Raw genomic sequence first — 23,360 nt, 5'->3', positions numbered from 1 at the left:
CAATTGGACATCTAATTGGAATGTTTCTTAACCCATTCCTAAACAGTCTCCCCTTCCTTGGTGAAACAAAAAATTGTTTGGTGAAAACAAAATTACAACAAACTCAGAAACACACGCAATTTCCCCGTCTTTTTGTTTTCATTTTGTTTTTGGAAGAAAAAAACCCCCAAAACAGTCACAGAAACAGGTGCCCTTCATTAAGAATATCCAAAAGAATTTGTGAACACGCCCCTCATTTCATTAAACAGTCAGATAATTGATAGCTACTGTCGGCCCATTTAATTTTTGCTATCTCGCCTCTGTCCAACATCTGCTTCAAACTTGCGATGTCTATCCTTCGCCTTTTCTTATTGACACTTTTTGAAGAGTGCACATTTTCCCACAGGGATCAATGTGACACTCAATGGGTATGTTACCCAAATCCCCTAATCCTAAAATGTCTGTCAATATATAAAAGGCCATATCCACCGCCTCTATAAGGTTTAAAGTCTCAGCAGCCAAAGTGCTTTTGACCACTCTCCTTATTTTCTTTGTTTCCCACACAAGAGGGCAACATTTATCATTGTTCCCCATAAGGAAAATTATAAAACCTCCTGCGCTTGAAACCCCATCACATAAATTTGCATAGGACGCATCACTATAAACTATGAGTTTCAAGTGCCTAAGATCACCTAAAACCGGGAACCTCAAAGCACACTCCTGCAGTTTTAGTTTGACCAATGCTTTATTTGCCCTCATTATGTCTTCCACTTCATTTACTTTGTACTCAACTCTAAGACATCAAACTAACGTCCGGTCTAGTCTGTCTACCTAACCAATTCAGTTGCCCAATTAAACTTCGCCGTTGCTCTTTTTCCATCTTTGAAACCACTTCATCTTTTTCTGAAACCTGACTACGACTATCTGCTATTAGGCCAATGCTCTCCAAATAAGATTGTTGATGTAAAGTTGCCCCTAACTTAGTCTGTCCGATTTCCAGTCCAATATATTTAAATGCACCGGAGGCCTGACTTCCAACCCTGGATTCTTTCCTCAACCTAGAGATTACAATAGCTTCAAAATGACTAGTCCCACCCCACAAAAAAATCATCAACATGCTTAAAGATGCCAGAAAGATTTTCCTTACGATGCCATTAAAACATTGCTGGATCTGCTTTCAACTGGCAACAGCCTAACTTTAACAAAACTGACATTACCGAAAAATACCAGACCCTGGACGCATCATTTAATTCATATACACATTTGTTCATGCTGCCCCCGCAAAAAGGCAGCTTTTATATCTATAGATTTGCATTCCCATGCCTTTGTGGCTAATAGAGCCAAGAGGATCTTTAAAATAAACCTTCTTGTCGTAGGTGAATCTACCCTTAAATTCTGATCTTCCAAGTTTTCTTCAAATCCTCTTGCCACAAGCCGGGCCTTTGCCTTATATGTTCCATCTGGAAAACCTTTTGCATGCAAATCCATTTAATAGAATTTACAGTACAAAAGGAGGCCATTCGGCCCATCGAGTCTGCACCGGCCCTTGGAAAGAGCACCCTACCCAAGCCCACACCCCCACCCTATCCCCATAACCCAGTAACCCCACCCAACACTAAGGGCAATTTTGGACACTAAGGGCAATTTATCGTGGCCAATCCACCTAACCTGCACATCTTTGGACTGTGGGAGGAAACCGGAGCACCCGGAGGAAACCCACGCACACACGGAGAGAATGTGCAGACTCCGCACAGACAGTGACCCAGCGGGGAATCGAACCTGGGTCCCTGGGGCTGTGAAGCAATTGTACTAACCAGTATGCTACCGTGCTGCCTTGTGGGGTAGACCTCTTTGTCCTCTATCCGGTACTTCCATGTATACCACAAATTCACTTCAACTATGCAGTTCTTGCTGTTGGCATCTTTGATAACTTTTTCATCGAATTTGTTGGAGGCCACCAGAATTTCACATGCATGTGGGCTTCTACTCTCAGTAGCATTCATAATCTTACCCATGTTCCGGGACCTTGACAAACTACGTCCCCTATCCCGCCTGGTATCTCGCTCTGTATTTCTACTGCTTGATCTTTCCCTTCTGCCGTGGGATGTCCTTTCAATAGTTCTCGATCTTTTCCTGCGAACCTGTTCACTATCCTATGTACTATCTGAACTGACACTGTGCTTCTGTGCCCTCCAGTTTTGAACTTTGTGTTCCCAATCCATTGTCTTGACACCCTCCCCTGAATGCTGTTCATTCAACCAGTGTTTATACTTTCCAGTGACCTTCCCTGCTCTCCTAACAGTTGCATCCTTCCATTGACTAGACCCTTCAGGCAAGTATGTCACTTTTGTACCAACATTTGGCAGTTGTCCTTTCGGAAAAATGGCCTGTTTTAATTCATCAGAAGTATTGTCTTCTTCGACAGAAACCCTGTCTATATCAGTCAACAGGTCCTCATTGTTCTGTCGCACGTGCATACCAGATGACCCTGGTTCCTCATCATGTCTGTCTGCTTTGTCTATACTTAAAATTTGAAATCTGTACCGATTATCCTTGATGAATGTACCCTAACAGTTTGATTGCCATGTTGCAAAATAATTGTTTTGCCATCTATGCCTATGATCTTCCATGGCCCTTTCCATTCATTAAAATTGTCTCCCTTATAGTATACTATGTCTCCTTGCTGCAAAACGGTATTTGATGGCCGTACATTATGCCTTAAAGCTTTACAAATTATTTCAGTGACTTCTACTCAGCAAAGGCAGAGCTGGAGGCTGGTCATCCAAAATGGATAGAATTTTAGGATTTCTACCAAACACTAATTGATAGGGACTATTGCCCCCAACCATTTGCAATAAATTCTTCATATGTACCACCCATGCCAAGGCTGAATTTAACTTGCAATTTGGTCTATCTGCCAAAATTTTTCAGAGCATGTCATCTATTACTGCATGGTTTCTTTCACACACACCATTACTGAATGGGTTTTCCGCAGCTGTATTCATACTGTGATATTTAGGTTTTCACACATATCCCTAAACTCATCATTAGCAAATTCTCCCCTGTTGTCTGTAAGGAATTTTGCCGATGGGCCCATTCCTGTCCCTATCCATTTTTCCACAATCTGATCCAGGGTTACTCTCATTTCTTTACTTCGTACAATCATTGATTGACTAAATCTGGTTGCTAAATCTACAATATGCAAAATAAATATATTATTGGCTAATCCCAGATCTTAAGGTCAATGGCCACAATGTCGTTAAAATCTCTGGCCAAAGGTAGGGTTACTATCGGTTGTGCTGGTGTCCTTCTGTACTTCCTACAAACTTCACAGCGATCACTAACCTGTTCTATCAGTTTAGTATAGTCTTCATCCCTTACCCTGCATCCTTTAATATATTTTTCAGCCTCCGAGGAGACGGATGCGCAAATTGCCTGTGCAGTTTCAATACAACAAGCTTTTTATCAGCTAAAGTCACATTTTCAGCTGCCAATAACACATCCTTAACAACTGTACTTGAAATATTATTTGTCAGTAATGGAATACAATAGTGTCCTGACTGTGTAAATTGTAAGTCCACCGTCTTTGCAAAACCTGTTGCCTTATCATGTTCCATATCCAGTTTCATGTGTGCTTTCTTCATCGACGGTCTGCTCAGAAGCAAAGGTATTTCACTTGATACAACATCCGTGCTAATGAAATGATTCACTCCGGCAATATTGCAAGGGATCACCACTCTTTTCAGCGACTTCAGAGTATTATCATCTCCAAACGTGAAACTTGTGGAACTTTCAAATTTCTTAATCTTGTTACGATTTTCAGCATTCAAGGAGTCCAGGTAACATTTTAACCAGTCAATTCCACACACAGTAGATGTACAGTCACTGTCCAATACAGCACAATGAAGGATTCTGCAACCAGCACCCTCAATACCAGCGCAAAACTGCTTGTTAATAGGACAATGCCTTCTTTCTGGTCACTATCTTTCTCCTCTTCTGACTCTTCCGTGTCATGTGTCGCTTCAAACACTATTATAAACATGTTGGACAATTGAAAGAATAATGGTATTGAGAGTCACATTGAAAACATCGATTTATCATACCCCGGACATTTCTGGGGTTCACCTTCCTATTCTCGGTTCTAACTGGGTTTCTGTCTTCATAATTTCCGGGTCCCGATCTCGTTCTATAGTCTTGGAACCTGTTTGTAGCCGTGCGAATTTGCCATCCTGTTAGTAGTGTATCTTCCATATCCTGCTTTATTGATGACTGACCTATTTGGGTCATCAGAGCCAGACCTTCTTCTGAGTCTAACTCTTCCAATTCCAGCTCGGAAAACAATTTGCTTTGGATTTTACTCCCATAAGGTAGAGAAAGAGCCAATGCCATATCCATTTTTCTCTTTCCCAAGGCACTTGCCTTAGTCCACATAACTACTGCACTTCTCCATTGGTCATACAATCCCCTTTCAGAAAATAAGGGGGGAGGGGGGTAGTCATGTCCGACCATCTTTCTCCTAGGTTCAGTCATATATCTTCTTTTTTTCTTCTTCTCGCTCACTCCTTGGTTTTGTCTGGGAAAGTTGTATCTTTCAACCCTTCACATTTGCACAGCAACCATCCTCTGCTACCATTTGTTCGACGTTTAGCTGCTGTTGTATAAAGAATCAAAGGTACTGCTCCTTTTTACAAAGACCTTTATTTCACTTTATCAGACTCTGCACCAAAAACTCTATCTTCACATCACCTGACACAAAGGCCACCTGAAACCTCTTACATATCAGTGTCAATTATTGGATTCTTAACATAAATGAGACAACTAATTGGAATGTCTCTTAACCCATTACTTAACAGCTTGGCATTGCAGCAAAATGGAAATCACTTCACACCAACAATAAATTTGCAGGTGAAGTGCACGTTCATTGCAAACAGAAAGATACAATTAATTGAAGTTTTAGTATACTAATTTATGTACTTCCCAATAAGAGGCAAGTTAAAACTGTTATTTTATGTGATTTCTAACCTGATTTTTGTCCAACTCGCAGTTTTTATACTCCAGTTCTCCCTGCTCCTGGAATGTGACGATCACAAAACCAACAAAGATATTCATCATGAAGAAAGCGATAATAATGATATAGATGATAAAGAATATGGAAATCTCCACACGATTGTTGTAGATGGGCCCAATATTTTCTCCATTTGAGTCTATGGCTTTGTATAGCAGGCTGAAAAAGAGACAAAGTTGATGTGACAGAATATTACCACAATGACAAATATAAATGTCCAAAGGGGACAACTTTAGCAGCTATGATGTGTGATGATGGAAATTAAATGTTTCCATGCTTTTACAAAGTCACTACTCATAGCAATCAAAGCAGTTCTTTTCCAAATAGTTTACATTAATGTTTGCATTGTCTATCTTCCTGAGCTGTTAAGCACATTCTATTTGACATGATTGTAGATACTTTGTACTGTGAGCTGAGGGCTTGTTCAAAGTGGCTTCAGCTTCAGATCACTGCTGAATTTGTGAACTGTAAATCAAGTGTTAAGAATCAAAGACTCTGAACCAAAGTGAAGTAAGACACATCAACCATTAAAAAGGCTTTCCTTAGTCATGCATCAATTTGGTGAAATGTAATAATCATTGTTTATCTGAATAAAAAGGCATGTGTCAAACATAAGGTAATTCCAAAGTGACTTCAATCAATATCACCTCTCAGAATTGACTGGAAAAATGAGACATGTACTTACGCTGGCCAGCCTTCAAAGGTTGATACTGTAAACAATGCCATCATAGCTGCAAGGACATTGTCAAAGTTGTAATCGCTGTTGTGCCAAACACGATCCCGAATTACGGGATGTTCTACTTCACCGTCTTTATAAAGAATAAAAGTTCCCCTTTATAAAAGGAAAAAGAATCTGAATTAAAATATTAACTTTTTTTGTCATTAATTCACTACAGGCGACCATTGTAACCTAATATGTATCTACTCGACTTGAGTGTAATGTTGGTGTATCAGACTTCAATGCATGAATCCTGCGCTTGTCAAGCATGTGATTGGCGAGCCCAAAGTGGATAACACTTCCAACTGCAATCACCCCCGACCATCATTTCACACTGGCTGGCCAATTAGCGTGCTGAGAAAGGATCAATGAGTCACCAATGAGTCTCAGATTTCATGGTAATGTGGACAGCAACTGGCGTGTGTTTAAACAGCAATTTAATCTGTTTCTTACTGCAGTAAATTTAGGAGATCAATCAGATTTGTGTAAGGCAGCGATGCTCCAAACAGTGGTAGGGCCCGAAGTAATTGCTGTGTTTAATATGTTTAAATTTGCAAACAACGAAGATAGTAAACATTTTAACACAGTAATTTGAAGATTTGATGAACATTGCACTGCCAGAAAGTGAAATTTGTGAACGCTATGTATTTAGATCACATTTACTGAAGACAGGAGAGACAGAATAGACCATTTTGTCACTGATTTAAAGTTAAAAGCTAAAACCTGTAATTTTTCTGCAGTGGAATGTTCCATCATTCGGGACCAGATTGTGTTTGGTATGAATGAAAATAAGCTGAGGGAACAGTTGCTGAGGGAATCGGAGCTGTCTCTTGGAACAAACAGTTAAGATTTGTCAGGCTCACGACCTAGCAGCACAGCATTCTAAAATCTTCCTCAGTAATCGTAGCATCTTCTTGGAAGAAAGCACTCCGGTTGCTGCCCTTTTTACAAAAAGGTGGGAACCTTCCAAAAAAAGGCGGGAATGTTTCTGCAGTTCCTCACACACCAACAAAAGCACGGTAGCACAGTGGTTAGCACAGCTGCTTCACAGCTCCAGGGTCCCAGGTTCGACTCCTGGCTTGGGTCACTGTCTGTGCAGAGTCTGCATGTTCTCTCCGTGTCTACGTGGATTTCCTCAGGGTGCTCCAGTCTCCTCCCACAGTCCAAAGATGCGCAGGTTAGGTGGATTGGCCAAGCTAAATTGCCCTTAGCGTCCAAAAAAAAAGGTTAAGTGGGGTTACTGGGTTACAAGGATAGGGTGGAGGCGTGAGCTTAAGTAAGGTGCTCTTTCCAAGGGTCAGTGCAGACTTGAACGGGCCGACTGGCCTGCTTCTGTATTGCAAATTCTATGATTCTACGAAAACGGTTAAAGATCAGGCCAAGGTATTTCTGTGTAAAAGATGTGGTCAAAAGCATAAATTAAGGCAGTGTCCAGAGTTTGGCAAGTTTTGTTCCAGATGCAAAGGAAAAAATCACTTTGCTCAGATTTGTTACTCTAAGCACAACGCCAGATCAGTCAGCACAGTGTAGGCACAGTCTCCAGTGATGAAACATAATTGTTTATTGGAGTAATAAAAGAGAAGAATTTTTTGGGGACATCAAAAAATTCTCCAGCACTTTAAAAAATGTAAACTGATGCTCCATTTCAAATAAATGCGGTTGATGAGAACAAATGGCTTCTACCACTTGAAGTGAATGGTACAGTGGTCCAATTAAAGTTAGACACTGGTGCCAAAGCCAATTAATCAGCATGACTGATTTTAAAAATCTAAAAATTCAGCCGCTTATAAGAAATTACAAAATATCTCTGAGAGATTGTAATGGTTTCAAGTATTAAATGTTATGGTGCTTGAGTGTGGTGGTGAAGACACAGTTTATCCGTATTGTATCCGAGGGCTTGGATTCATTATTAGGTGATCAGTCCTGTGAAGAATTAGGTCCAGTACAGTTGAGCATCCACAAAGGATTGGATCAATACTCCAACAATTCTGAGAACATTATCAGCAAATTCAGCGATGTTTCCACAGGTTTTGGTACACTACCATTCACCTACAAGATACAACTCAAAGAGGATACAAAACCTGTGATCCACGCACGAGAAGAGTACCTGCACATCTTCGGGATCACCTCAAAAAGGAGCTAGACGGAAATACAAAATTGAAAATAATCAGAAAGATAGAAGAACCTACCAATTGGGTAAATCCATGGTATGTGTAAAGAAAAAGAATGGCGATATTCGCATCTGTATGGATCCCAAAGATCTTAACGAGAATATCAAAAGAGAACACTACCAAATACCAAAGTGTGAGCAAATCACATCTGAGGTGGCTGGTGCACTATTCTTTATTAAACTTGATGCACCTCAAGGTTTCTGGCTGCTAAAGGAACAAAGTACTGCACTTTTAATACGCCATTTGAACAATATTGCTTTCTGAGAATGCCATTTGGCATAATTTCGGCATCAGGAATTTGTCACCGTGCCATGGAGCACATAATTGAAGGTATAGAAGGTGTATGTGTGTGTGTGGATGATATCATCATTTGGGGTTCAACCATAGAAGAGCAAAATACAAGGTTGCTTAAAGTTCAAATGAGCATCAGGAGAAATGGGCTGAAGCTCAACAAGCAAAAGTGCTAATTCCTAATTGACAAGCTCTCATCACATGGCATTGAACCTGACAAGGACAAAATCCAAGCAATTCTCAACATGCCTAAACTACACAATAAGAAAGCCATCTTACAAGTGATGGGTATGATCAATTTTATAGGGAAATTCATTCCAAACCTGTCAGCAAAAACATCTGCATGATCTCTGACACAAAACAACGGATTTCACTTGGACTGAGCAACATGAGCAAGAGTGGAAGAAGCTCATGACTTCACTAACCACCACGCCAGGTCTCACATTTTTTGACCCAGCTGTGCAGATTAAAGTTTCAACAGATGCATTGAAAGATGGTCTTGGAGCAGTTCTTCTGCAACTCGAGCATGACGATTGGAAACCACTCGCATATGCATCACGATCCATGATGACAATAGAGCAGATGTACGCTCAAGTCGAAAAGGAATGCCTAGGTTTAGTTGTAGGCTTGGAGAAATTCCATGGCTACCTGTATGGGCTTCCAACTTTCACAGTTGAGACAGACCATCGTCATTTGATTAACATCATCAAGAAGAATATAAACCAAATGTCTCCGTGTATTCAGAAGTTGATGATGAAATTACAATGCTATGACTTCAATCTCACCTACACACCAAGCAAATATTTGTTCTTAGCAGATGCATTATCGAGAGCGCCAATACAAAATATTAATAGTGAAATTGCTGAAGGTGTAGATCTGCATGTCAATCGCATTTCCACACATACTGCCACTTTCAGATATGAAACTATGTGAGATCCAAGATGAGGCCAGGAAGGATCAAACTCTTCAAGAAGTGACGAGGAACATCCACTGGCCCAGAGGTCGATGTATGGAGTTCTACAATATAAGATCTGAACTCAGTATCATTAATGGAGTGGTACTTTGTTTGAACACTGTTGTTATACCTCAATCTCTTCACAAGGATGTACTTAAGAGGATAAGTTCATGGGGCGGCACGGTGGCACATGGTTAACACTGCTGCCTGTGGCGCTGAGGACCTGGGTTTGAATCACAGCCGGGTCACTATCCGTGTGGAGTTTGCACATTCTCTCCGTGTCTACAAGGTTTTCACCCCCACAACCCAAAGTTGTGCAGGTTAGGTGGATTGGCCACGCTAAATTGCCCCTTAATTGGAAAAAAAAATTGGGTACTCTAAATTTAAAAAAAAGAGAATAAGTTCATAAGTTCATAAGATATAGGAGCAGAATTAGGCCATTCAACCCATCGAGTCTGCTCCGCCATTCTATCATGGCTGACATATTCCTCATCCGCTACCTACAATGCTACAGGCCAAGAGCTGAATGGCAAAATCAGCCAGAGTATCTCCTGCCTAGAACACATGACCTAGGAGCAGGAGTAGGCTATTTAGCCTCCTAAGCCTATGGCTGATCCCATCCTGGCCTCAAATCCCCCGTCCTGCTCATTCTCCATGACCCTTCAACCCATTACCAATTAAACTCTGTCAAATTCCTCCTTAAATTTACTCACTGTCCCTACATCCACCGCACTCTGGGGTAGCGAATTCCACAGATTCACAACTCTTTGGGAGAAGTAGTTTCTCCTCAAATCTGTTTTAAAATTGCTACCTCTTATAAGATTATGACCTCTCATTTTAGAATGCCTCACAAGAGGAAGCATCAGCTCCACATCTACTTTATCCAACCTTTTAGCATTTGTATACCTCAATTAGATCACCCCTCATTCTTCTAAACTCTAGAGAGTATAGGCCTAAACTGTTTAATCTCTCCTCATACGACAAACCCCTCATATCTGGAATCAATCTAGTGAACCTCCTCTGAAATGCCTCCAATGCTACTACATCTTTCTTCAAATAAGGGAACCAAAACTGTGAATAATACTCCAGGTGCGGTCTTAGCAGTGTCTTTTACAGTTGCAACAACACTTGCTTATCTTTATACTCAATATCTTTTGCTATAAATGCAGCACTCCACTTCTGAGTAGTGATGACTCCAGAATACATGAAGGACATCTCGGGTTTGAGAAATGTGAGTATGTTTACTGGACAGGTATAAACCAGGATATTGACAGGATGGTCAGTTGTTGTGACACATGCCAGACACATCATTGCAAGCAAACAAGAAAACCTATGCAAATATTTGATTTACCTACGGCATCATTGTCACACTAGTGGATATTGTAGAGCACATAAAGGGTTAATGTAATGTTACTACTCTAATCACTAGATGATGCTATAGAGCAACCATATAAATATCATGGGCTGGATTCTCCACCAGCGGGATGCTCTGTTTAGCCGGCAGCTCGGTAGTTTCCCGACAGTGTGGGGCTGCCCCACAATGGGAAACCCCATTGGCCAGCCGGTGTAACGGAGCATCCCGCCGGCAGAGTGAAACAGAAATGTGATGTGGCGGGACGGAGAATCCAGCCCCACATATCTCAGCAAAGAACAAAGAACAATACAGCACAAGAACAGGCCCTTCGGCCCTCCAAGCCTGTACCGGTCATGATACCAACCTTTGCCAAAACCCTTAGCACTTCCTTATGCCATATCCCTCTATACCCATCCTATCCATGTGTTTGTCAAGATACCTTTCGAATGCTGTTACGGTAATCTCCTTGACTTCTGGGAGATAGATGGAGATACATGGAGAGTATGGAAGAGAGCAAGCTAGAGTTGTTGTGAGATAGTTGAACTAATAGTATAGTTAATAATGTAGATGAATTGTGTAATCTTTAATTAACTAATTCCTTAGTAATATGTTTGAATCTAATTCAGTGTAGTGTAATAAATTAGCTTGTTTATTAAACACATCTTGCTGTTTTTTGTTAGCACTACAACCTTCACCATCCTGAACGAACTAAAACAAAGAACATAACAGAAAGTAGCTATGGATCTCTTTCACCTATGAGGGAAAGATTATTTGATAACCATGTACAATTTTTCAAAAAATGGCTCTCCTGTAAAGCATAATGGCAAGCAGTGTAATACTGCATACCGAGTCAATTTTTGCTAGATACGGAATTCTTCGAGTCGTCATGAGTGACAAGGGTTCTTATTTTCATAGAATTTACAGTGCAGAAGGAGGCCATTCAGCCCATTGAGTCTGCACCAGCTCTTGGAAAGAGCACCCGACCCAAGGTCAACAACTCCACCCTATCCCCATAACCCAGTAACCCCACCCAACACTAACGGCAATTTTGGACACTAAGGGTAATTTATCATGGCCAATCCACCTAACCTGCACATCTTTGGACTGTGGGAGGAAACCGGAGCACCCGGAGGAAACCCACGCACACACGGGGAGCATGTGCAGACTCCACACAGACAGTGACCCAAGCCGGAATCGAACCTGGGACCCTGGAGCTGTGAAGCGATTGTGCTATCCACAATGCTACCGTGCTGCCCTACAATGCTACCGTGCTGCCCTTGTTTAGCTATAAACTGTGGCAACACTTCGTAGTCACGTATGATTTCAATCATGGCATGTCAAGTCCGTTGTACCCACAAGGAAATGGCAAAGCCAAAAAAGGTGTACATATTGTCAAGCATATTGTTGAAGAAGGCAATGAACAGCCAATCTGATCCATATCTCGCACTATTGAGTTACAGAGCGTCAGCATTGTCACATGGTAGATCATCAGCAGAGTTACTCATGAATAGAATGTTGAGTACTACACTTCCATATTTGGAAAAGAAGGAGTAGAATGCAGTGGTACTACAGGAAATGCAAAACATTAAAGTAAACTTTTGCCATCTCTGAGTAGTGATGACATTGTGAGAATAGATGATTCAGGCAATTGGTCGAGAAAAGCCATTGTACTTGAAAAAGTAGCACCTCGTTCCTACAATGTACAGGCAGAGGAAGGGTTGGTTTTAAAAAGGAATCGTCACACATGGCTTGGTTTATTTTTTCATTTTTTAAATAAGTTTAGAGTATCCAATTATTTTTTTCCAATTAAGGGGCAATTTACTGTGGTCAATCCACCTAACCTGCACATCTTTGGGTTGTGGGGCTGAAACCCACACAGACACGGGGAGAATGTGCATACTTCACACAGACACTGGCCCATGTTCGGGATCGAACCCGGGTCCTCAGCGCCTTAAACAGCAGTGCTAGCCACTGCGCACCGTTCCACCCGGCATGGCTTGGTTTTAAGAAGAAATTGGCGCACACTCTTGAAAACCAGAGGAGACTTTCACAACGTGGTGAATGATGAATCTACGTCAGGATCAACATCAGCTGCAGTGTCAGATAGTTCAGCTGTTCCTGAGCATAAGGCTGTCATGGAGAACATTGAATCTGCAAGTTCTGAGCAGCAAGGTCAAACTTTGTGAAGATCAACCAGGGTCAGAAGACAATCTGATTGACTCAATTTGTAGATTTGGACTATTTGTACATACTATGCTTGCTGTTCTTGTGTGTGTGTGTGTGTGTGTATATATAGATATATATTTGTATTTGTTAAACCAGTTTTTAAAATCTTAAAGAAAAAAATTAATACTGTTACACTCACAGGCTAATAATATCACATGTAAATATACTGATGATAACTTATTAATTTATTCCTTCAAAGGAAAGGGGTGTAGTGATATTATGGTTGTGTTGTAATTCACTGACTGACCACAAGGAGTCTCATTAGTATATAAGTGAAGGTTAGAGTCAGGTGACCTCACACTGATGAGGAAGCTGGGGAGAGAGTTTGCTTGTGCATGTTTATACTATTATTTATCTATTGTTTTGTATATAGTTGACCCACAGTTAACGTTAATAAATTGTTTATAGCTTTAGCCACAAGTGTTCTTGTAATATAGATCAGGCCATCCAACAAGAACATTACAGCTGTCTGGCCGATTGACCCGTCTGCCAATCATAAAAGTGGACAGGTCACGTAAAATCACTGGCAAGTGGCTTCTTATCAGCCTAATTGCCTGCTTAATTGTTGGTGGAGGCACCTTCGACTCCTGCAAGCACCCATCCACCAGCTGTCATGAAGCGTTCAACTTAAAATTCTGGTCCAAATGTATTTCCCACAGGCTTAACTAAAATAAAGTCAACCTTTGCAGTTAAAGTTAATTAAAATGGAATGTTGACAAACCAACATAATAGGACTTGTATGACACTTGGATCTAAATTTAAAGGAAAGATCACTGAGCCATTCTTATGTCATTTTACCAACCTTCTCAGAGTAACATTGCCACAGTAGTATGTGTCTAGGAAAATTACAGAGCTAGTGAAAAAAGTAGCATTTCATATTCTCACAAAAAAATAAGAAAGATTGTTTAATTGTATGTTTTTAGGTTGTTCACTGTATGTCAATAATATACGGACTGAAGGAAGTAAATTACTACCAAAATCAAAACGCTTAGTCACATCAACATACTAGTTTTCCAGGTTTCTTACCTGCATTCTTCGGGAAATTGTTTTGCTTCATCTGTGCACCGGTAGAATTTGCCCTGAAAAGTTACAAGACAATTGAAATTAACTAGAATAATTTTAAACTTCAGTCTTAACTGAAAGATGCTTCATGTAGATAAAGTATAATTAGGACTTACCTTGAATAGCTGAACCCCAATACAAGCAAACATGAATTGTAGAAGAGTTGTAACAATCATGATGTTGCCAATAGTTCTAATAGCAACGAACACACATTGAACAACATGCTGTAAAATTGAAAAAGAAGTGTGAACAAAGATGCTGCAGTCTTTAAATTTCTGTAAGATGTCACTGGATACATGGAAAATAATCAATTTAACCTTGAGTCCCTTCGCTCTGTTAATTGCTCGAAGAGGCCTTAACACCCTTAAGACACGAAGGATCTTCACAACTGAAATAGCACTGGACCTGTATGGAAACAAGCAACCATTCATTTTCATTGAAGCATTTCGGGAGATCCTGAAAATACGATAAGATGTTTATAAATGCAAGTTTTTTGTTTCTTTCTGCTAGCTTTTTTAGAAAACCGGTAAATTATATTGGTAAGAATTGCTACGGTCACAATGGGTAGTGACATTAATGTGTTCATGAAGATATCTTCATATTCCTAGAAGATTGGTAAATGTATTTTTTTGACTGTCTTACCTTCAGATTCTGAGACTTACACACTGCCTACTGCGCTAAGAAGGCTTCTTTAGACTGTCTTACCAAACAAAAGTACTGCTCGTGGCTCCATGAAAAATGTGGGCATGCGGAAATCAGAACAATTCTTCCTCCATGATATACAGAGATGTTAATGAGCATAGAGAGCTGGTAATGGTCTCTCATGAAAGGTTAGCAAGGTTGCCTTTGGGAGAGAGCTTTTTGGTTCGGTGGCCTTTTGCATTTGGTCTCATGTGCAGCATGTGCATGTGCAAAGAGTCGCAAAGCTCATATCGCTGTCCTGTGAGTTGAGGTCCATGCTGCCACTTTCAACAACTGGCACCTACTGAGGCACCTAATCCTCCCCCTCTGAGAATGCAGCTCACTCAATATCATCTTCTGCCTCATGCTAAGACCCTCTGGAGTACCAGTTTCTGCAATGCACAGCAGAGACAATAATATGGAATTCTCTAGACCAGAGGTCTGCAACCTGTGGCTCCCAGTCACATGTAGCTCTTCACTCATTTGTAGTTCCCAACCTTTTCCAATTAGTTTGTATTAACATGAAAAATGGCTAAAAAAAAGTCAAGGAAAATAAGAGCAGTGTTTTTATTATATGGATAAAATTATGCTGCACTTTATGGATTTAAATTATTATTTTACCAAAAAACATCATCATGCTCTAAATAATTCCGTTCAAAATGGTAGAGCTTGACCATGGTTATGGATAATTTATTTGGTCCAAGGAACAGATTTTCTGGTTGCGATCATCATTTATTCTAATATAGCGGAGGTGATAAATTATTCTTGACGTGCTATTCGAAATTCTTTTATAACCACACGAATTAATAGCGAAAAAAGTTGTCTTAATTCTGTGGGTTGTAACTTGAAGTTTGTTCTAAAAGATGGTTTTTGTATCAAAATTAATGTTTTAAAATGTTTTTATAAAGGATAATTCAGGGTTAGGCCTATTTAATTTTGATTGTATTTTTATTCATAGTATCTGTTTATTTTAGGCAATTTTTTAAAAAAAGTGTCCAATTAAAAATCAGTCGACAACTCCTGCATGAGAGGATATATATATCAGGATTCCGTCAGATCTATCGAAGCATCTAAACCTCATCTATTAAAGGCCAATAGCTAGCTCAAAGGTGGCCCTTGTACTCATTTGGCAGTATTGTACATGCCCTCTGCCTGTTTTTTGCAATTGCATATAGGATTTAGAAGACATATCAGAGTTCTTGTCCCCTAGAATCCAGTCACAAAAAGACCTAAATAGTTGAGGCAATTGTGAAAGTCTAAGGCTGTAGGAGCCGTGTCAGTTGCCCAGAAATCTCACACACCCCTGCATGATTTACTCAGTGGTCACAGAGAACTTGAATATTGAGGGAGCAGAACCCACTCCTGTTCACAAAAGCATCAGGTTTCTCTGAGGGGACACTGATAGCCAGGTGAGCACAATCAATGACCCCCTGAACCTGAGGAAATCCAGTCTTGCCCCTGAAGCCAACTGCCCTCTCGAGCTGGCTGGTCTGGTCACTTGAGAATTTGATATGTTTGTCTGCACAACAGTGGGAGCCACCTCATTTATGGTGTGACTGGCTGCTGACTGAGAAATACCACATTGTTTTCCTATTAATCCAGGGAATTGACCACATGCAAAAATGTTGAGCACCAAAGTCACATTTAAGGCTATAGACTTTGGGTGTGCACCAATTCCCACAGGCTCAACTACTGATACAGCATATCATACAACTCTGCAACCACGTCCTCAAGAAATATAGGGCGCGATTCTCCGCACCCCACGCCGGGTGGGAAAATCGCGGGAGGGCCGGGCGAATCACGCCTCGCCGCCCTGGCACCCCCCGCGATTCTCCCACCCCCCCAGAAAATGACGTGTCGCGTTTTGCGACCGGCGATTCTCACGGCGACCGGCGGTTCTCCGGCCCGGATGGGCCGAGCAGCCTGCCGAACCCGACCGGTTCACTCCGCCGCCAACCACACCTGGTCGCTGCCGGCGTGAACAGCGCGTGACCGCTGTGTGTGGGGCCTGTGGGGGGCGGAGGGAGGATCGAGCACCACGGGCGTGCTCAGGAGATGTCTGGCCCGACGATCGGTGGCACTCTTTTCCCTCCGCCGTCCCGCAAGATCAAGCCGCCATGTCTTGCGGGGCGTTTGGAATTCACGCGCCGCCGCTGCTAGCCCCCCGGGGGGGGGGGGGGAGGGAGAATAGGGGGCGAGGAGCGGCCTCCGACGCCGGAGTGAAACACTCCGGGTTTCACTCCGGCGTCGTTTGTTTGTCTCCCTTTGGGAGAATTGCGCCCACAGTGTTCAGAGACATTGGTGCTCAGACATTTCAATGAAGCTGAAATTCTGATGGTACACTTTTGAACATAGTTCCATCAGAAAATATGATATTGCCTTACTAATGCAACCTGTTTGTTCAAACTGCTGAAGCGCTCCTGGCCACTGCATGGCCAACCCATATAGGTACACCCCATTCTCATGCTACTCTCCTATTCACAGGAAGATTGAAAGTCTGAAAGCATTGACCCCATAGCCTGATGAGCTTCCACTATGATTAGCCTCTCAAGGACTTTGCCCTGCCCCAGTGGCTACTGTGGACCTGGGAGATACCTTTCCATGGATAGGATTTCACCATAGCCCTACTGATGATCAATGCCTCCAAACATGATGCCGTCACTTCTTCAAGGCGTAGCGTGCAGACAGCTTTAAAGTTTGGCTACCACTTGGCTTCACAACTCAACTGCTACTGAGATCTCACCTCATTGGAGTAGGCAAGAGTATCAGCCTCTGTGCATCCCATGCACCATTGATGAAATCAGGTAAAGTAAGAAAATACCTGGCAATTGGTTGTTCATCGACTTTAACTACCTGCCTGCTGCCAATGTGTCTGCCATGGATTTATCCTGCCACCCACATCTGGTAAAATTAATTGGTGGCAGGAAGGCATCAGGGAACCAGTCTGATGCGGGCCCATGCCATTTTATCAGCTCCTCTGTCTGCATTCCCACTTCCACGGGGCTGGTAAAATTCTGCCCATCGGATGGAAAAAGTAATAAGTAAAGAAAAAATAATTATTTAAATGAGTTCTAGGCTTCAATCAATAAAATTAATTGAAGACTGGTTTCACTAGAGAAAATTAATTAAATAAAAATTAAGGCTAGTCTGGAGAAAATTAAAGACCAGTATTTCACAGGAGAAAATTAAAAACTCAGGGCTTTGCTCAGGAAAATTAAATAATTAAAAATTTGGACTATGCTAGGAAAAATTAAATATCAGAGATTTGCTATGGGAATTAATTGGTAAAATTCAACACTTCTCCAGGAATAATTAACTGAATGAAGATTCAGGATTTCATCGCCATAAGCAAAGGGCTATCATTGAATATTGTGATATTTCTGCAATCTCCTCCTCAAGTTAGCTGTATAATTGTGCACCACCATTCACAACTGGATGTGACAGCACTATTTGAAGGGATTATCAACTACTTGTCTGAGAATGTGGTGGAGGCAGATTCAATTGTGGATTTTGAAAAGGCATTGCATAAATATTTGAAGAAAAACAAATTGCAGGGGCTATGACAAAAGGGCAATGAAACTCAGAGTTGCCCTTGCCGAGAGCCAGCAGGGACACAATGACTGAATGAGCTCTTTCTGTGCTATAACTATTCTGTGATTCTATTATCAATTACGTTATGTCAAAGTTCTTTTTGAAGTTTAATATAACAGTATGTATTTAATTAGTGCTTCCACAAATTTTCATCAATATCTGTATCACACATCTTCCTTTATTTTACTTTATAAAGGGCATTGAACTTTTATATTTAACTAAGTTTACTTATCTATTCAAAGTTATAAGAAAGTAGCCGATTTATAGACCTGCTGGTTTCAATCCCTACAGTGCAGAAGGAAGCCATTTGGCCCATTGAGTTTACACCAACCCTCTGAAAGAGCACCCTCACATATAGCCTATCCCTGTACCCCCACCCCATAATCCACCTAATCTTTGGACACTACAGGCAATTTAGCATGACCAATCCCCCTAACCCGCGCATTTTGGACTATGGGAGGAAACTGGAACGTCCGGAGGAAACCCACGCAGACATGGGAAGAACATACAAACTCCACACAGACAGTCATCCGAGGTCGGAATTGAACCCGGGTTCCTGCTGCTGTGAAGCAGCAGTGCTAACCACTATGCCACCTTGCCACCCATCGGTAAGAAATACCTTGCGAAAAGAAAAATATATCATTGCACTGTTGTGTGATACACTACAAAGTTAGGGTATTCAAGATTTGTTGGTGTTAATTTAATAAAAACAGATACTTACTGAATTCCAAAAGAAATGAGTGACACACCCACAACCAGGATGTCCAACAAGTTGAAATAATTTCTACAGAAGGAACCTTTGTGTAAAAATGCTCCATATGTCATCATCTGAAGAAGTAATGCATGGAAAGATATAAAATGGAAATAAATAGTTTGAATATTTGAAATGTCTGCCTAGCATCATTCATTAACTCTCCCTACCATTATAACAATTTGTTTTTTTTAGAATGCAATGTACAAAAAAAATACTGGTAACTGAAGACCAGAAATGCAGAATCCTTGATTTTCCTTGCTCCTCCACTGATCGTCATGACATCTTCAGTTGTCTGTTTTTAAGCTCTGGAATTCTCTCCCTATACCTCTAAGCCTCTCTCATTGCCTGCAAGATATTCCTTAAAACCTGCATATTTGACCAATTACCTTATTACCTCCTTATGTTGTCAGTGGCATATATTAGGTGAGAATGCTAAAGCAAAATGTCTTGGGACATTGGGAATCCTATATAAATGCAAGTTGTTGAATATATCAGTTGAAGTAATGCAAGAACAAATTTTATTGGTTCCTTCATTATAATGTTAATTTTTGACAAATGTATGCTGAAGGAGGAGAGTTTTAACCACACAGGATGGGAAGAAGAGGGTTGGGTTAATAATTCAAAGATGGGAAACCCAACCCCAACCTGCCTTCACTTCGAGTTTTAATCAGGATGGGTAACAAACATTTATTTCAGAACTGGGTCCCTATTTTCAACATTTCAATAAGAGTGCGTGCTTCAGATTTTAGCTCTGTTTTAAACTTAATGGTGCAAGCTGGGATTCCCAGGACGTGGAAACACAAAGCCAAAGTGAGGCAATAACAGCCAGATACAACAGATAAGAGTATTTTCCCAGCCAGCGCTGCTTGTGGACCTGAAGGAGCAGAAGTGCTTCCTCTCGCCTCCCCAATCAAACTGTGTCACAATCTCTGTGATGAGACACCATGGTGTATCCATGGCCTTCCTTCTACTCTCCAGTTCCTCCAGCCTGTGATTTATCCACAGCCCACCTTTCCTATCCTGCCCACAGTCTGTATTGCTCTTCCCCTGGTCTCTCTACACATGCCTCCCTGGCAATCCCTCCACATAGCCAATCTCTCTCCCATCCTACTCCCATATATCCCCCCTGGGCACAATCCCTCCCTTTATTCCTCGCTTCTATTTCCAATGCTCATTGGATGTCACCTTGTTCTCATCCCTCCTGTCCTCAATCTGGTTAACTGTTGCCCGGAAACAGAGTCCAAGATTTAACTCCTAATAACAGCACCTCAATTAGTAACGTAGGGTTTTATAACTGTTACCTCACTGTCACCCCCCCCCCCCCCCCATTCACTCCCTGTGGGGCCAATGAATCAGAACAGTTAAAATATAACAGCAAATTAAACATCACAAAGAGCATTTGCAAAGTGTACTCTTTAAACAGCTGTGTATTTTGTGATTAAAGACACTGAAGCATTATATTCTGCAGTTAGGGGATGGTTTAGCAGAGGGCTAAATCGCTGGCTTTGAAAGCAGACCAAGGCAGGCCAGCAGCACGGTTCAATTCCCGTACCAGCCTCCCCGAACAGGTGCCGGAATGGGGCGACTAGGGGCTTTTCACAGGAACTTCATTTGAAGCCTACTTGTGTCAATAAGCGATTTTCATTTCATTCATTTCATTTATATACAAATTTCTGCATTTTTCTCCCATACAAAGAACATGTTAGAACATGTTAGATTTTACATTTATTTTCAGATACATTTAAAGTAACTATTTTGTCAGTGACTTCTTCTGTTAAATAGGAGACCTGGATCATTTTGAAGCCAAGGTGTGATGTTTCAAATGAGCCTTTGGCATTACTGATACAGATGTGCAGACTTAATTAAGGAACATGGTTAAATGCCTTAAGTTCCATTTCCAATAACTTTGCAGTGTTAATTATAAAAATAGAAAATTCTGGAAATACTCAGGAGGTCTGGCAGCATCTGTGGAGAGAGAAATAGATTTCATATTTTAGGTCTGATAGGTCACCACTCCAGAATTTTCCATTTTCATTTCAGATTCCCAATATCTGCGGTACCATCCTCTTTTGTTAGTTGTTCTATTGTAAATTGTTGACATTAAGAAAGTAATGAAAGCAGAATATCAACATTTTAGCACTCTTTGCAGCCTGGTCATGCTGGCACAGATCCATCATGGAGATGATCACCATGCTTAAATAAAACCATCATGCTCACACAAGAAAAAGTTAAAAATGCTTATTATTGAGATATAACAGGAAAAAGAATGTCAATCTGTTTCCCAAACCATCTAATGGGGAAAGCAGCATTGTGAAAATTTTAAAAATGTAACCACATTGCATTCATTAATTTTGTTTAAAAAGTTCAACTTCCTCAGTCTTGAAAGACTTCCTTAAATTTACAGTTTATGACAACATTATGCACACTTTTGGGTATGAAATTCAGAACAGGTTATTAAAACATTAAAGGACAAAGAGGGGGTTAGTCCTCAAGTTTATCCAATGGGCAAGTTTATCCAATGGGAATGAAATGTGGGGCCAGGTTTAACCCCTATTCTGTTCGTGAACCGATGAATTATGGAATTTGTGTCAACAATACAATTGATTTTCAGAGGTATTTTTCTCCAATTATATGAATTTTGTGTTATAAACATTTGGTTTAATGACTGTTTTTTGCCTAACTGCGGATAATCAAGTCCATTAAATTAGGCATTTCAACATCATGTTTGATGAAGCAAAACAGAATGTTGATGAACTGAAAGCAATAAATGATGTCCATATGGATTTTAAGAAAGCCTTTGACAAAGTACCGCATAAAATGCTCATGAACAAAACTAGACTCATGGAGCAGGAGGGTCAGTTTAGCTGGATAAAAAAATTGCTTAAGGACAGAAAACAACAGGGCTTGATAAATTTTTGTTTTTCAGACTTGAGGGTGGTAGATTGCAAAGGTCAGTGTGAATATCACTTGTATTTTTTGATTTTTATATATGTGTATATTATATATATATAAAAATATATAATATAGTTAAATTTCAACATTTGCCAATACCAAACTTGAAGGTGTGATAGACAGTGAGGATGATACGAACAAGACAGAAACATTAGCAGAAGAGACAGACAAGCAGCAGGTGGAGTTTAATACAGTGAAGTGTGAGGAGATTGCTTCTTCTGTATTTTGACAGAAAGGATAGGGAGCGACAATAAAGACAAAATGATTCAGTTCTAAAGAGTGTAAAGAGACAGACGGACCTGGGAATTCATCTGCATTAATCTTTGAAGGCAGTAGGACATATTGAGGGAATAATCAGCAAAGCATATTGGATCTTGTAATTCATAAACAGAGCAATTCGCAAGTTGAGCACTAAAGCAGGAGAATTATGTTGAACATTTATAACGCTCTGATTAGGGCTGGAATTCTCCGGTCATTGGGATTCACTCTTCCCGCTGGCAGCGCACCCCTGCCCGTGGGATTCCCGGCGGTGTTGGGTGGCTTCAATGGGGAATCACATTGACAAGCGGTATGAGTATAGAATCCTGCCAGCAGCGAATGGCACACCACCGAGAAACATGCGACGAGGGAAACTGGAGAATCTAGCTCCTGATCACAACTGGAGTTCTGTGTCCACTTCTGGCCACCACACTTTAGGAACAGTGTGAGAGTTCTTGAGAGTGTGCAGATTTACCTGAATGCTTCCAGGGATGAAAGATCTTGACTACAAGGTTAGGTTGGAGAAGCTGGGTTTGTTTTTCTTCGAGTAAAAGAGATTAAAAGGAAGTTTGATAGAGGTGCACATGATTATAAAGATTTAGGAAAGGTAAACAAAGTAAAGCTGATTGCTGATTGAACATGAAATAGGGAATACAGATTTAAGATTGTGGTCAAGACTTGCAGGGGGTGATATGAGGAAGAACGCAGTGAGTAGTAATGACCTGGAACTTGTTACCTACAAGGGTGGTGGAAAAGGCGGGGATGGACACTTTTTTAAAAAGCTAGATGTGCACTTGAGCAAAATACATTTATCAGGCTACTGGGATAGAGCTAGGGAATGGGAATGAGAAACGGATAGAGAGAGGTATCTAGGTACCTCTACCATGCACCTGAGAGTTGGTGTTAGTTGCATACAACATCCCCCATTTAATTGCACAACAGTTAATCATTTAATCATCTTAACAACATAAAATACTGCCGCTCCAATTTTTGTTCCTTTTTTATATTATATGAATAGTTGGATGTATACAACTCCTCCTGTGTGAAGTTTGGGTTGTCAGGTTAACCACTGCAAGTTTATTTGCATATTTTACATCAATTTAGTATCATAGAATCATAGAATTTAGAATCATTACCTGATGAATAACAATGGCAATGATCCAGATACATTGCAGACCATCTTGCAACAGCATGAAGCAGTTTCTTGTGGCAATTCAGAATCTGAGGTATAATTTCAGTTATTCTCAAATTATATCCAGATAGCTACCAGAAACAGTGGACAGAATTCTCTGGGCATTGTGTG

At 40.8% G+C, this 23,360-nt stretch overlaps 1 protein-coding gene across 1 annotated transcript in view; it reads right to left on the bottom strand.

Moving 5' to 3' along the window:
- Nucleotides 1-23,360, bottom strand: part of LOC119973643 (voltage-dependent L-type calcium channel subunit alpha-1D-like) — an 863,992-nt gene that overhangs the window by 269,518 nt on the left and 571,114 nt on the right. Inside the window, exons 24-29 of the mRNA XM_038812023.1 lie at nt 18,815-18,921; nt 14,139-14,226; nt 13,938-14,045; nt 13,786-13,838; nt 5,730-5,876; nt 5,002-5,203 (exon numbers count right to left, since the gene is read on the bottom strand). Coding sequence (XP_038667951.1) covers nt 5,002-5,203; nt 5,730-5,876; nt 13,786-13,838; nt 13,938-14,045; nt 14,139-14,226; nt 18,815-18,921 — 705 coding nt within the window. The remainder of the gene's footprint in view (nt 1-5,001; nt 5,204-5,729; nt 5,877-13,785; nt 13,839-13,937; nt 14,046-14,138; nt 14,227-18,814; nt 18,922-23,360) is intronic.

The sequence above is a fragment of the Scyliorhinus canicula genome, chromosome 11 (genome assembly GCF_902713615.1).
Source record: "Scyliorhinus canicula chromosome 11, sScyCan1.1, whole genome shotgun sequence".
Classification (NCBI taxonomy): Eukaryota; Metazoa; Chordata; class Chondrichthyes; order Carcharhiniformes; family Scyliorhinidae; genus Scyliorhinus; species Scyliorhinus canicula.
This window is presented reverse-complemented; position numbering and strand designations above follow the sequence as displayed.